We start from the raw sequence: 14574 nt of genomic DNA, 5'->3' as shown, positions 1-14574 counted from the left end.
CAGATTCAAGAGCCTTCCTTACTAAGCAGATGCAGTCATGCATCAAATGCTTTATCTAAACTTTTTTTATCCCCCACATTTGACACCATTTATCTTAAAATTAAAGTTTTGATGCCAGCAATACATGGAAACCTGGATTATGGTCGATTAGATTAATTGGTCAGAACATCAAAAAAGTATAATTTCATCAGTTTGAGAACTTCTTGTATCATACAGATCTCAGATCACATCCTGTCTATAAATTTTATTTGCAGCAACCATCTATTAACCAAAATACTTAATTAACCAGACCTCCCCAACTCATCAAGATTATCAAATTCAACCCACAATATAATAAATATACACATATTAAGTGAATTAATGAATTAATTTAAAAATCTGTATTAAATCTCTACTTTCCACTAGGCATTAGTGATAGAGGTAAAAATGAGATAGTCCCCTTGCCTTACATTCTATTCAAGGAATACAGGTTTCATTTAAGTAGATACAAAGTATTAACAAACATAGACAAAGTAATTTCTTGAGAAACATTTTCTTATGAACTAGCTGTGAAACCATAGCCAAGTCACCTGACTCCAATGAATGTCTCATTATTCATATGTTAAATGAGGGGCTTGGAATAGATTGGTTCTAAGATGCCTTTATATCTATAATTTTACTTATCCCTGCTAGTAGCACTTACTAAGTTCACTTATTGGTACATAGAAGTCTCTTGTATAAAAGAATCCCTAACTATTCCCTCATAAAGGTAGAAACATTAATATATTTTCCCTTTCATTGAAAAATGCAAGCACTTTAGAAGTTTTATTATCCAGGAATTATTTGGAAACAATCATGGTATAAGTAAACCAACCATGGCTTTTGGCTCAATAAATCATCTTATATAGTGATGGATAGGACATTATACTAATTCAATTAATTTTCTCTAATTCCTCTAGATATTTCCCAAATGAGCTTATTTAATAATTTGTCCATTGATCTTTATTCTGATACAATTTTAGTGTTTCATCATGTCTTCTGTAAGATGTGCATTGATATGTATTATACTGCTCTATTCAATAGTTAAGATTTTAGCTCCAATTTGCCAAATAACAGATTCATCATTTTAAAAAAAATACATCTATGCAATAATACCTTTTTCTAAACTCAGTATTGTCATTAATAAAGAACTATTGCTGGTTCAATCCATGGTCATCAAATCTTTTAATTTCTGAAGATGATTGTCATTCAGATCTGCTAATCTGTTTACTTTCAAATGGGTTTCTGCTACATAACTATTATTTTGTCAAATACTTCACTACTTTCTAATTGTCTAGGACACTTTAATATTTTTTTCCATAAAGATAGACTTTGACAAAGTATATCTAAATTGCTGCAATTTTATTGTCTTTAAATTTTAATTCCATTCTTATTTATTAATGTACTTTCCTCCAACTCCATGTTTTACCTTTCTTTATGGCTGCTTTTCCAACTATTTGGATTTATCTTGGAAGAAATTCTATTTGTTGTTGTTAACTGGTACAGTAACACGATTACTTCAGGGAACTTTATAGCTTACCTCATATAAACAAAGTACCATAAAGGGGGACCAAAGGCATGAATTTCAAGGAGATGCTTTCAAATAGAGTAGGCTTTTTCAGGTTTACCTAATGACAGGTCTGTCTGAATCTTAAATCTGTGTTTTTGGGCAAGAGCAATGAATTCTAATTGTCATTTGACAAAATGCAGTCAGTCAAACTACTCTCTAATTCAATCCCTTGTTCATTTGCTAAATTTACTTTGCAAGCAGTGCCAACTGTTTTCAAGACAACAGGATTACATAGATGGAAAATGGTATAATCTCTGACCTCAAGGGGCTTTTAATCTCTCCAGGACACACACACACACACACACACACACACACACACACACAAGTATAATACAGAGTAGTATGTGTTACGAGCCTTCTACTCTCCTCTAAGATCAAATATAAATCCTAGTCTATGTTATTTAAGGCTCTTAACAATCTGGTTATAATCACTTTTTCCTTATACCTTATTTCCCTCTCTGCTCTTTATTGTTGATACATTCTAACTTGTTTGTTGTTGATTTTCATCCAATATACTCCATTTCCTGTCTCTTTGTCTTTGCACTGACTGTCCTTCAGGGCTGGGATGTACTCTCTAGCTCTTAAAGAGAATTTCCAATTTTCATCAACACTTACATCGATTACAGCTTCTAATAATAACATTCATATGGTCCTTTAAGGTTTTCAAAGTACTTTATGTAGCATACTACATTTGATCCTCACAACAACTCTGATGTAGGTACTATCAATTATCCCCATTTGGCAGATAAGGCAACAAAGGCTAATAGAGGTTGTTAAGTGACTTACCCAGAATACCCAACTGTTTGAGGTAGGATCCTAACTCATCCCCTTTAGTACAGGTCCACCATTTTACCTGCTCTATGCCACTCTATCCAGGTGACCAAGTGGCATCTATTGGGCATCTCTCCATAATCCTTATAGCTGTTAATGTTTTTCCTCCCCAAACTACCTTGATTTTGTAAATATTCTATGGATACACATATAGGTGTATGCATGTGTGCCTGTAATCTCTCTTGTTAGAATGCAAGCTCTTTCAGGGCAGGGGCAATTTCAGTTTTGTCTTTATATCTTCATTGTGTGGCACAGGGCCAAAGCACCCAGAAATAATTCAGTAAATACTATTGATTGATAGGTTGTCTGTTGCATAAGTGACAGGTTAACAAAGTGTTCTAGTAAATCTGAGGAAGAGCTCACTTTATGCTGAGAGAAATTAGGAATACTTATATATAATATATCTCTTGTTTAAAATTCATTTCCTCCCCATCTTCTTCTCCTGGCTTTCTTCAAATGGGTTTTTATCCTGGGTTTCTTCAAATCAGCTAACGTCTTACTTCTGCAAAAAGCCTTTCCCTATCCCTCTTAATCATCATTTCTTTCCTTTAAGATTATCTCTAATACAGTTGATATATAGTTTTTCTGTAGATAGTTACATATTGTCTCCTCCATTAGGTTTTGAAATCTTTGAAAACAGGAATTGGTTTTTGCTTTTCTTTATAACCTTAGCATTTAGACCAATGCCTTGAAAATATTAAGTGTTTAATAAATGCTTATTGGCTGGACCTAAGTAACTATAAATTAAATATGTAGCTTTAAAAAAAGTAATTTTATAATGAAAGTTTTGCTTAGATAATACCTAGATTAAGCTTGGAAGGATATTGATAGGAGAATATGAGTATATGTTCTAGGAAGAGGGATTACAGATTTATAACTTGTCCTAAATGAATTACCAAAGCTTCTAAAAGGAGCCCTATCTTATTAATTTTTAGGTCAAAAGGTCTAATTAGCAGGGCCAAAATTTTCACTCAGGTGTTAGTGATGATATGGGTGGGAAGGGTCTATGTACATCAAAAAGGTTGTCTGAAAAGGAGGAGGAGTGGTGATATACTTCTCAAAAGGACAGGGTGATGTGAAATGTGGATATATGTATTTTCACTGGCTGAAAATATAATCCTTACTTTTGAATTTCCCTTGATCTAGTGGGATGCTCTTAACTCGTCACGACCATTTTCTTATATATACCATCTACCAGGTTAGGCCCTTTTTTGTTCATCTCCTTGACTCATAATCCTAGGGTTTTCATGAAAGTTGATGTACAAACTTCTCTTAGTGGTGCCAACATTCAAACCAGAAACCACCTGTCTGGTTTCAGATACCTAAGGTGGTCACTGAAGGCTAGGGACTCAATTTACAGACAAGGAATCTGGATTGGATGAGAGGATGTCAGAACCATCAGGGCCTTACCTGTGGCCATGTCCATACTTCCAAAGGCTAGATTGCAATCTTATTACACAGTTTAAAGGTATTATTTGCTTTCTATCAAGAGACATAAATTTTTGTGCCTAGAGGTAGGGCTAGGTTGTTAAGGATATGATTTTGATGCTGCCATGTGAGTAGGTCACCGTTTGTGAAAGTTTCCCCTATATCTATAAAATGTGAAAAGAAAGCTTGTTATCTCCTAATCCCTTAGGGATGTTTGATGGGTTTGCAAATTGCATTTAAGTCCTTGGCTAAAAGGGGCCATAAATTTAAATCATTAATATGAGCAAACACACTCAGTATAAGACCCTAGGTATAACCTTCTCTCTCTCCTATTATGTAAATGATCACTCTATTAAGGTTCTTGGGATTCATTTCCATTTTGAACATATATCTAATAATAACTGTCAATGACAACTCTAGCATCATCATAATCAACATTATCACCCATAAATAAAACATAGTAAGTGCTGACAACTGTATGTCTAGGATCCCATGGGGAAAAATGCACAAAAGAAACATACTCTTTACATTGATCTGAGAGTAAGGGGGAAGGTACTATAAGAATTATATAAGATTATATAATAATCATCTTTAGAAACATTCCCAAATTCAATTATATTCAATTCAAAACTTTATTTTATGACTGATAAAAACAAATGACCATGTTAGGTTCTGGGAGTATGAGCAAAGATTTAAATGGTCCCATCTCTCAAGATGCTTAAATTCGAGGGGCAGGGAGATACATCACATACACAAGTGAAGAAATACAAACTCCAGACAAAATAATGCCATTTTAAGGAGGAAGAACTAACAACTAAAGGGTTTAGGAAAAAATAAAATAGCTAATGAAAAATTAAACAATTTCCATTATATACTGAGTTTCAAAGAGATTGCCTCAGGCTTATGGACCATAGCCACTGTTGCTTACCTGTTCTGTATCCAGTGTTGTTGAGATACACAGCAAATGTGCGTGGTTCATGCATTGCCTGCCAGGAAGGGGAGGAACAGTTTTCATTGTTGGTGTACACATTGTGGTTGTGGACATACTTTCCTGTGAGCATAGAGGACCGAGACGGGCAACACATTGGGGTGGTGACAAAGGCATTAATAAAGGTGGCTCCCCCACGCTCCATGATTTTTCTTGTTTTATTCATCACTTGCAAGGATCCTAAAAAGACACAAAAGATTTCAGAGTTGGTGAGCCAAACACAGACACCTTAAAATCCATTTGTGGGTTAATGGTTCTTTCCTCCTGATTTATTAATTCTTTCCCTGGTTTGAATGAGCCTATAATTTGATCAGCTCTCATTTCTAGCACAAAATTAAACATTTCATATCCTGCCATCTGAGGAATTTTGCAGAGTAATAAGCACATTTCAGTTTTCCTCCTCCTTAGTCACAAAGGAAAAATGCAGTCTAATCTGATAATTAAAGCTAGAATTTTTGATATGGAGCAGATTTCAAAGGCCAGCAGGCCTTTGAAGATTACCTTCCAACAATAGAATAGCCAAGGCCCCTCTCTCAAAACATAAACAAAAACTGTTGTTTTCAGAAATACTAGATCATATTAGCTTTTTGAGAAAATAAAAATGTTTTCTTTCATTGAAAAAATGAATCCCCTCACCAAAATCCCCTCCACTGTAATGGCAAAACTATTTTTTTTAAATTAAACTGGAGCTCTCCTCCAAATTGTGTAGTAGGGAAACTACCAATTTAAGTTTTAAGAAATCCAGATGTGGTTCTCTGTGTGAGACAATAATCCTACAATATATAGATTATTCTAATGGAGAATTGAAAAAGAAAGTACATTTGTATATTTTGGAGGTGGGGAGAGGCAGTAAATGAGAAAGGTGTATCTTTGTATCTTTGCTACTATACCCAGTCAAACACTGTACCTGACCCTCAGCCAAACACTGCAGAAAAGCCCAGGCCAGAATTCAATAGTCTTTTCAGTACTTGTAGAGAAATACCATGGAGAACTGATGCCAAGGGGGTTGCATTTGAATTTTGAAACCTCAGATTTCCAAGAGGTCCCACTTCTCCCCAACAAACAATGGGAGAAGAAGGCTATGTAGCTTTTTGGCAGTTAGCAACTTTTTATGCAAACCAATGCCAACTCAAGAAATATGAAAGGTTATGCCCCCTGATAATTCAGAAGTCAAATTAATCAATGTCAATCAATAATGCCACCTAACTACATACACACACACACACACACACATTTCATGTAGAAGCTTTTACTGCCTTATGTAAACACAAAAACAGGAAATAAGCTTTATTCCCCAAGCAGCTAGAGTCCTGTGAAGATATAAATTCCTTGCTTTATTCAAGAAAATGTTAGTTGCTTCTCCTATTTTGATCTGTACTCAGGAGAACATAAAATGAAATTAGTTTTGGAGTCAAAGAATAGCATCTAATTAGCACCCACCTTGGGCTGTATATTTAATAGTTGCTATTTGATAGGATGGTATCTGTATATATGTTGGCATGAAGAGAGGTGCTTAGAAATGAAATAAGTAAACTAGTTCTTTGTTAAGGAGCCTCTACTGTAGAGTCCTAAGGATCTGTTCTTGGTCCTTTGATGGCCAAAGATTTCCTTGATGACAGATGGAATTGCCAAATTCACAAGTAACAAAAAAACTAAAAGGGGTAGTTAATTTGTTGGATGACAACATCAGGATCCTAAAGGATTTAAATAATCTAGAACTGTGTTGGCAAACCTATAGCATGAGTGCTGGAGCATGCCTCTCCCTTCTACCTTTCCATGGGCCCAGAGGACATTTCTCATATAACCCACCCCTCTGCCCAGCAACCCAATGGGATCATTTCTTCTTTTCCTGTCTGGGGTAAGGCAGTGGGGTAGAGCGTTTCACTTGTGGCATCAGGGTTGCAGTCTGGTCTCTAAAAGTTTTGCCATCACTGGTCTAGAGTGATGAGTTGAATCTAACAAACTGAAATGTAATGGGTAAAATTAAAGTTTATACTTTGGGGGTTAAAATATTAACTGCATTGTTGGGTATTGTGACTAGATTCAGTTCATTTAAAAAATCCTGAGGGTTTAATGGACAAGATCACTGTGAGTCAAAAGGGTAACATGTCAACCAAAATAGAGAAGTGAATTAAGAAAACCATAGTGTGTTCTCTTAATATTTTAAGACCTACTGTATTCTACTCTCATCAGACTCTATATGGAACATGATGGGTTTAGATCTAGGCACCATTTTGGGGAAGAAATTGGCAAAACTGGCAAGATATAGTGAAGGCTCATCATATTTAGGAGATCATGAACACAAGGATCAGTTGAGTGAACTGAGAATGTTTGACCAATAGAAGAAAGGATGTAGGTGGAATATGACAATTGACTTATTTGAAGGGTGCAGTAATATTAATAATATTTGCATAGTACCTAGAATGTTTGCAAAATTTTTAAATATTTAAGTTGTATATATTTACAGTATTTACCAAAAAAATTACCTATGTGATTACAACATTTTGGCAAGGTAAGTAGTTATTATCTCCATTTTTTGGAAGCAGAAGCCGAGGTGCACAGAAGTTAAGTTATTTGCCTAAAGGCACATCTCTAGTGAATGTCAGAAATGCAACTGAAATTAGATTTCATTCAGCCCTTTTTCCTTACATCAAGTTGCCCATTTTGTTTGGCCTCAAGACAAAAAACTAAAGGCAACTGGTAGATAATACAGAGATTCAGATTTTTGTTCATTAATATAGAAAAATATCCAAACAATTGTCCCAAAGTGAATAAGATATCTGAGTGGGTACAGGATTCTTTATCACTCAAGGTCATTAAGTAGGATTGAATGAACATTTGCTAAGGATGTTAAAAAGGAGATTCAGTTAAGGTATGAATTAAACTAGATGATTTCTGAGGTCTCCTCCAACCTTGAGATTCTGTAACCCATGATTGCTTTTGCCAATGCCAAGCATTTCTGCATTCCCTATGACTGTGATATAGGTTGTTTATTCTTCTTTCAACCCTCAGCCCATTTGCTACCTCCTCCAAGAAATTCTCCCTTATTCTTCCATTTCAGCAATTCCTGCTCAAAATGTTCTCTTTTTTTCTTTAAACCTTTTACTTTCTAAGACAGAAGAGCAGCAAGGGCTAGGCAGTGGGGATCAAGTGATTTGCCCAATGTCACATAGCTAGGAAGTATATGAGGCCAGATTGAACCCAGCTGGGGTCCCTCAGAAACTAGCCTAAGTGCTCCATTCATTGTGCTACCTAGTTGCCCTTTTGCTCAAATTTTTTCATGGACATTTCATATAACATGGCATCTCTTCTTTTTCTATTCCACATTTGACCTTATATAAACACTTAACAATGTTTTTATAATGCTATATTTCTCAGTAGACTAAAAGCTCGAGGATAATAGGTTGCAGATTTCCACAATGACAGAGTGAGGTTTGTCTTTTTTTTTTCCCCCAAGTAGGGAATTCCCTATACCAATGAACTCACATATTTGGTTTCTATACCTATCCTTGTATTTGCAGTGTATAATTCCATGTGCATAATCAGTGTTTAATGGAGGTTTGGTAAATTAAATGATAACCTTGAAAATTCTGCAGTAGAGTACCAGTTTTGGCAATTCTTCAAAAGTTTGAAAACACTCAAAGCTGACATCTGAAGATCAATAGCTGAAGCCTAAGGTCAGGAAGCTCATTACCAAGAAGCCACCTGGCAGGTGATTTACTTTGGTCATCCAAATCCATCTAGTCCATGGAACTAACTGCAAAGGCAAGGAGTAGCTTTTCTATGTACTCCTGGAGGGGTGACCATGCTGACAAAATACGGATTTCTGGAAAATACTGACATGTCTCATATTTGCAAAATGTTTTTCTCATGACTCCTTGAAACTGGTATTTGAGTTATTCCTGTTTTGCAGATGATAAAATTGAGAATGGTTACTAGTAAACATCTATGGATTATTTTTCTCTCTAGTTAAGAGGTTGCTATAATAATATTTTACCTTTTACAAAATTCTCTCATGTATTCATTTTATTTGATCTCCACAATTTAGCATTATAAGATCATGATAATAGATTTAGTATAGGAAATGATTTTAAATGTCATCTAGTGCAAATTTCTCATTTTAGGGATGAGGAAATTAAGATTTATACAAGTCAAGGGACTTGCCCAGTGATACACAGGTGACTGACTATGGAACACCTAGCTCTATGAAACTCAAATTATGGCAATCTTTCTGTGTCATTCTTGTGTGTGTGTGTGTGTGTGTGTGTGTGTGTGTGTGTGTGTAGGCAACATCCAGTGGATGGTTCAGGGAACTTCCAATGTAGAAACTCCCTATACCAATTCAGATTCAGCAACTGAAGAATCTTAGAAATTTGGCTATAGCACTGAGAGATTAAGTCACCTGCCTGCGGTCCCATAGCAAAGATACATCAAAGGCAGGTTCTTTCTTCATGGTACTGTACTAAAATGTTGTTGTTCTGCCATATTAGTCATATCTGATTCATCATGATTCCATGTGGAGTTTTCCATAGTGATTTGCCATTTTCTTTTCCAACTCATTTCACACAGGAGGAACTGAGGCAAACAGGATTAAGTAACTAGCTGAGGGTCATCGTTAATAAGTCTCCGAGGCTCAATTTGAAGTCACCAGATGAGTCTTTCTGATTCCAGGTCCAGCACTCTAAGTGCTGTACTACCTAGTTGCTCTGTGCTAAATAGCACAAACCTAGTAACATCTGTTCTGCCTATCATCACTATTCTTTCTACTTTCAGGCACTTCTACCCTCCTCATTTATTGTGTTTTCTTTTAGTAAAGGAGTCTATGAGGAGAAAAATGCTACAGTTAACACATCATTTATCTAGCAGTCACTTATCCTGGCAACTGGAATTATCTGAGACACAGCCCAGAACCAGAGAAAAAAGAGAAGTGAATTCTCAGCAGCCTAAATAGAAGTTGGAAAGTTCATTTCCTTAAGTTATGTACTTTATTCATGGTGAAAACGTAAAGGCTTCTCTTATGCCTGTTTATTTATTTTTGAGGTATTTCTCAAATAAAAGTTGAAATTCTATACCTAACAACTTGACAGTGGTCATACTGACAGTTGTATGGAAAATATAAATATCTTTTCTGAAGAGAAAGGATGGCTATAGTCTTGGATTTCTGTTTCCTTTTACCATGAGGAAGTTGCTTTGAGTGATATCTGAGATTTTTACCACTCTGATACTGAATGATTCTCTCTTTAAGGGAATGGAAGAGGAAAAAGTGGCATTTTGGATTAAAGGTAATTTTTGCTTGTAATATATAGAAGTGTTCTTAGTACCATTTCAATAATGGAGGCAGATAGCTAAGCAGGTTTAGATAATTTAAAACTGTACAATTCTTTCATGAACAACTAAATCTTTGAGTTTATTAACATGAACATTGCTTCCAGGGACCCATCCATGACTGCCCCTCCTGTTTTACTGATTTTTGTTTATCTCCTCTCTTTAGTATGCCATGTAGGGACCCACCAAATGTTCTGGTGTCTGTTTTTCTTCATCTTCTCTTGACACAATAAGGGCAGCAAAAGAAAAAATGGCTTATAGTTAAGTATATATTACTCTGGTCATGTTATAAGTTGATCTTTTTCAATCCCACATTTCTTATCATGTCGATTACATCACTTCTGTGTAATCATAAGTTGGTAGTTGTTACAATTTATTCATTCTTAATATATTATTGCTGTTTGAATGAGCCCCAAGTTTGGTTCAATAGAGGCTATATGACTCATAGACATATAACATTCATGGATGCATGTAATGATGATGGTGATTGCTAGCTTTTATGTAGTATCTATGATGTCCCAAGCATGATGGCAAGTTCTTTACAAATATCATCTCATACAACTGTGGGAGGTTAGGTGTCATTATAATCCCTCCTTTATAGTTGAGGAATCCAAAGCAATCAAGTGGTTCAATGTCAGGATCTCACAGTTACGATATAGGTGAAACTGTATTTGAATTCCGGTCTTCTTGCAGGCTCAGTACTACATCTACTGTACTATCAATGGTATTCAAATAATGGGCCTTTGTTTTAGGGAAGAACTGGGGATATTAAAAAATAGTTGTAATTCTCCAAAGGCAATCTAGACTGTTCTCTTTCTACTGTTCAATTCTTGGTCCAACGATTGTCCATTTGCTGTATCTTTATAATATATAGAAGCATTAATTAGTCTGAATGTTTTGCTAGCTTTACTTTTGTATTAACATTGCCTTTAATTATATTATTAATTCTCGTGTCATTAAATTTCTAATGAGCAAATATTAGGTATAGAGGGGGTCTTCTCTATATTAAAAAGGCTTAGACAAGAATACCATGAGATGAAACAGCATGGATCCTCTGGTGAAGGAAAACCCCACAATGATAACTAGATTTTAAGCTCCTTAGAAACTATACTGACACTTCTTTGTATTACTCATAATTTCTAGCACATTGCTATAGAGAGATGTGATTTTTCAATAAATATTTGCTATACATAGAGGAAGCATTCAGTAATTATTTGCTGGATGAATGAATGGATTAGTGAAGTTTTATTTCTCTTTGGTCTTATCATTTATTCCGTGTATAGAGTTTTTTTTTGAAGAATCAGGGAAATTAGATGCTTCTTTGATCTTATGAAAATTTAAACATTATTCTTGATACCATTGTACATTTTTTTCCTAGGGTATGTATCCATAAAGATATTAAAATATAACAAAAAGGGAAAAATATAAAATATGGAAGGACAAAATCTACAGTCTCTCTATCCAAATGCATATCACAGACTGGACACCAGATTCACCCTTGTTTAAGCTGAGAACTTTTTAATAGGCTCTGATATTTTCTGAGGATCAATGCAACCAATAAAATGTCAACTAGATACAGGAGCATCTAGACAACTTCACTTTTGAGAATTATTGTTCATCTTTACACTGGATCTCCTTCACAAAAATAGCAAAGACTTTTGGCAAACTGTTATCTCTCTTTTTTTGATGCTTCTCTTGCTATTAATGGTCATAGGGCCATTGAACAAGATTTTCTCTACTGATATATCTTTCAAGGAATTTAGTATAATTCTGATATATATATATATATATATATGTATATTTATATACACACACATGGGAGTCATCCTGTCTGAGGAAATTCTTTAAAGTGCTATTTTAGTCTACCAAATTAAGCACTTTTGTTAATCATCAACAAAAAAAATATCATGCGATGTCTTCTTTCTACCTTTCAGTTAGTAAAGATGCATGCTGTTGTGGAATATTATTTCTGAAACCCTGCCTTTTCTAACATTTTCATCAACTATAACCTTGATACTCAGCAAAAAATTATATTCATAAAAATTAAAATTTTATATAATGCAGAAATTAGGCATACAAGCTGGTAATTATTAATGTTTCCTTGATCTTCCTTTCCCTACATCTCTAATATCTTTTCTTTCTTTAGATGATACCTTGAGGATCAATCCATCAAAGCCTTCAAAATTCTGTTGTATAATCATGGACCTATTCTAAGAAAACTTCCTCTAATTCAGAAGTTTTTCCTATCTTTGCTTTTTAATGCTATTTCTACTTTTTCTAGACATGTATCTGGCAAATGATGTTGCAGTAAGCAGTGGCAGCTCTATTATCCTTAAATTATATAATTTGTAGCTGTCATCATTCCCAATTTATAGGTGTAGAGACTAATGTTTAGAAAGGTTAAGTGAAACCCCAATATAAGAGAAAGGGACTAAAATCCAGGTTTTTGTTGTTGTTATTGAGTCATATCTGACTTTTTGTGATCCCATTTAGGGTTTTCTAGAGACAAAGACATTGGAGTAGTTTCCAATTTCCTTCTCCAGTTCACTTTACAGATGAGAAAACTGGAGTCAATAAGGTTAAGTGACTTGTCTAGAGTCACTCAGCTAACTGTCTGAGGCCAGATTTGAACTCAGTCTTCCTGATTCCAGGCCTTGTGCTTTATCCTTTACCATCTAGCAGGTAAAGCAGGTAAAGGATTACCACCTTTACCACCTGGATACCTAGCAGGTATCCAGACAGCAAGTATGGTATTTCTTCCACTAGTGCATGCTATCTTTCTATTGAATTGAATTTGATCTAATAACTATAAATATTTTAGAGAGTTCCCCTCTGAAAGAAATTATTAGCTAGCTTCTACCAAGTCATTTTATCCTGAATAAAAAAAAACCACAAAATCAGCAATTCTAAAAGAAATATTGGCATCATCACTACCAACTGATATATTCTATAGCAATCAGATAAGTCTTATCATCCTCTCTAGAGGAAACCTCAAAAGAATAGTATATATGCTGATATTCACCTACTGGTAAAAATTTGAATCTTTACATGAGAGTAAATAACTCATTTTTCATGAGAACTTTTGATATTAAGCCAAATATTCAACTCCTTTTAAGAACTCTTTGAGAATTTTATCTTCTGAGATAAAAACTATGTTTAATATGTAATGTTATATTGTTCATATGTAATCAATCATATATAATCTAATCCATGCATCTCTATTTTCATATAATATTGATAATATATTATGATTTATATTATACTATATATTTTCTTTCCTCTTACCCTGATCCTATATAAACTGACAAAGTATGAAAGCCAAAAAGGAGGATGATTTTTGGGTTTTAAATGCTTCATATTGCTTCTTAGCTGTAGTTAAGCTTGGGCAGTAAGCAAACTATACTATTTTACCAAATCTATGAACTTTGGTCCATAGGAAGGGAGAACACTTTCTGCTAAAACCAGAAGAGAATAACAATTTGGCCTGGAGAGGAGGAGAGATAGAAAATAAATCCATCTGCAATAAGACTGAATATTTCTTCCAGAAAGGCACAGGGCCATGACAGTCAAGAATAGTCACTCTTAAAAGACAGCATGGCATCTCTAAGCTCACAAAGCTCCTTAGTTCTGCATATGAGCTAATTTGTCCCAGGTCCAACAGAAACAGAAGGCTTATACTGCCATTTTGAGAGGAACTCCAGTTTCATAGAAGAAAACATAATGCTCAAACAAAATGCCACAAAAGAAGCACAGCAATGGTCTGATGAGTTGAGAATTCTGTTTTTGAAAAGGACAACAACCAATACTTTTAAAGAATATTTGGCAGTGGTTGCCATCATGTTGACTTTGGAAGTAAGATATATCCAAATGAGAGTATGAAAGAGTGATAGACTTGAAACCAAAGGACCTGGGTTTGAATCTTAGCTTTTCTACTTATTTATAACTGAACCTGAACAACTTGTATCCTCCCCAGGACTCAGCTTTCTCATTTGTTAAATGAGAGAGCTGAACTATGTGGGTTTTTTTTTCCAGTTTTAAAATTTTGATCCTATGATCTATCTTTATTCTAGAAATGTTATATATTTTAATATAAATAACATAATTTTTTAAAAATTTAGATTGGAAATGTATTTTTTTTTATCTTCTTGTAGTATAGAATATATATTAGAACTAGACTACAAGTCAAGAGATGTGAAGATTGGAGTGGGATCTTTCGTTAAGTTGATGAACCAATTTCTTAAGCTCTCTATTTATAAGTTTCCTAACATCTTAATTTGTATTTTAGATGTTTTTAAAACCCTTACCTTCCATCTTAGAGTCAATACTATGTATTGGTTCCAAGGAAGAAGAGCAGTAAAGGTTAGGCAATGGGGGTTAAGTGACTTGCCCAGGGTCACACAGCTAGAAAGTCTCT

At 34.7% G+C, this 14574-nt stretch overlaps 1 protein-coding gene across 10 annotated transcripts in view; it reads right to left on the bottom strand.

Moving 5' to 3' along the window:
• Positions 1–14574, bottom strand: part of SULF1 (sulfatase 1) — a 201558-nt gene that overhangs the window by 74763 nt on the left and 112221 nt on the right. For all 10 annotated transcript variants that reach the window (XM_007487007.3, XM_007487001.3, XM_007487008.3 and 7 more), the window contains one exon: positions 4776–5015. In XM_007487007.3, the coding sequence (XP_007487069.2) occupies positions 4776–5015 (240 nt within the window). The remainder of the gene's footprint in view (positions 1–4775; positions 5016–14574) is intronic.

The sequence above is a fragment of the Monodelphis domestica genome, chromosome 3, assembly GCF_027887165.1.
Source record: "Monodelphis domestica isolate mMonDom1 chromosome 3, mMonDom1.pri, whole genome shotgun sequence".
NCBI classification, from domain to species: domain Eukaryota; kingdom Metazoa; phylum Chordata; class Mammalia; order Didelphimorphia; family Didelphidae; genus Monodelphis; species Monodelphis domestica.
This window is presented reverse-complemented; position numbering and strand designations above follow the sequence as displayed.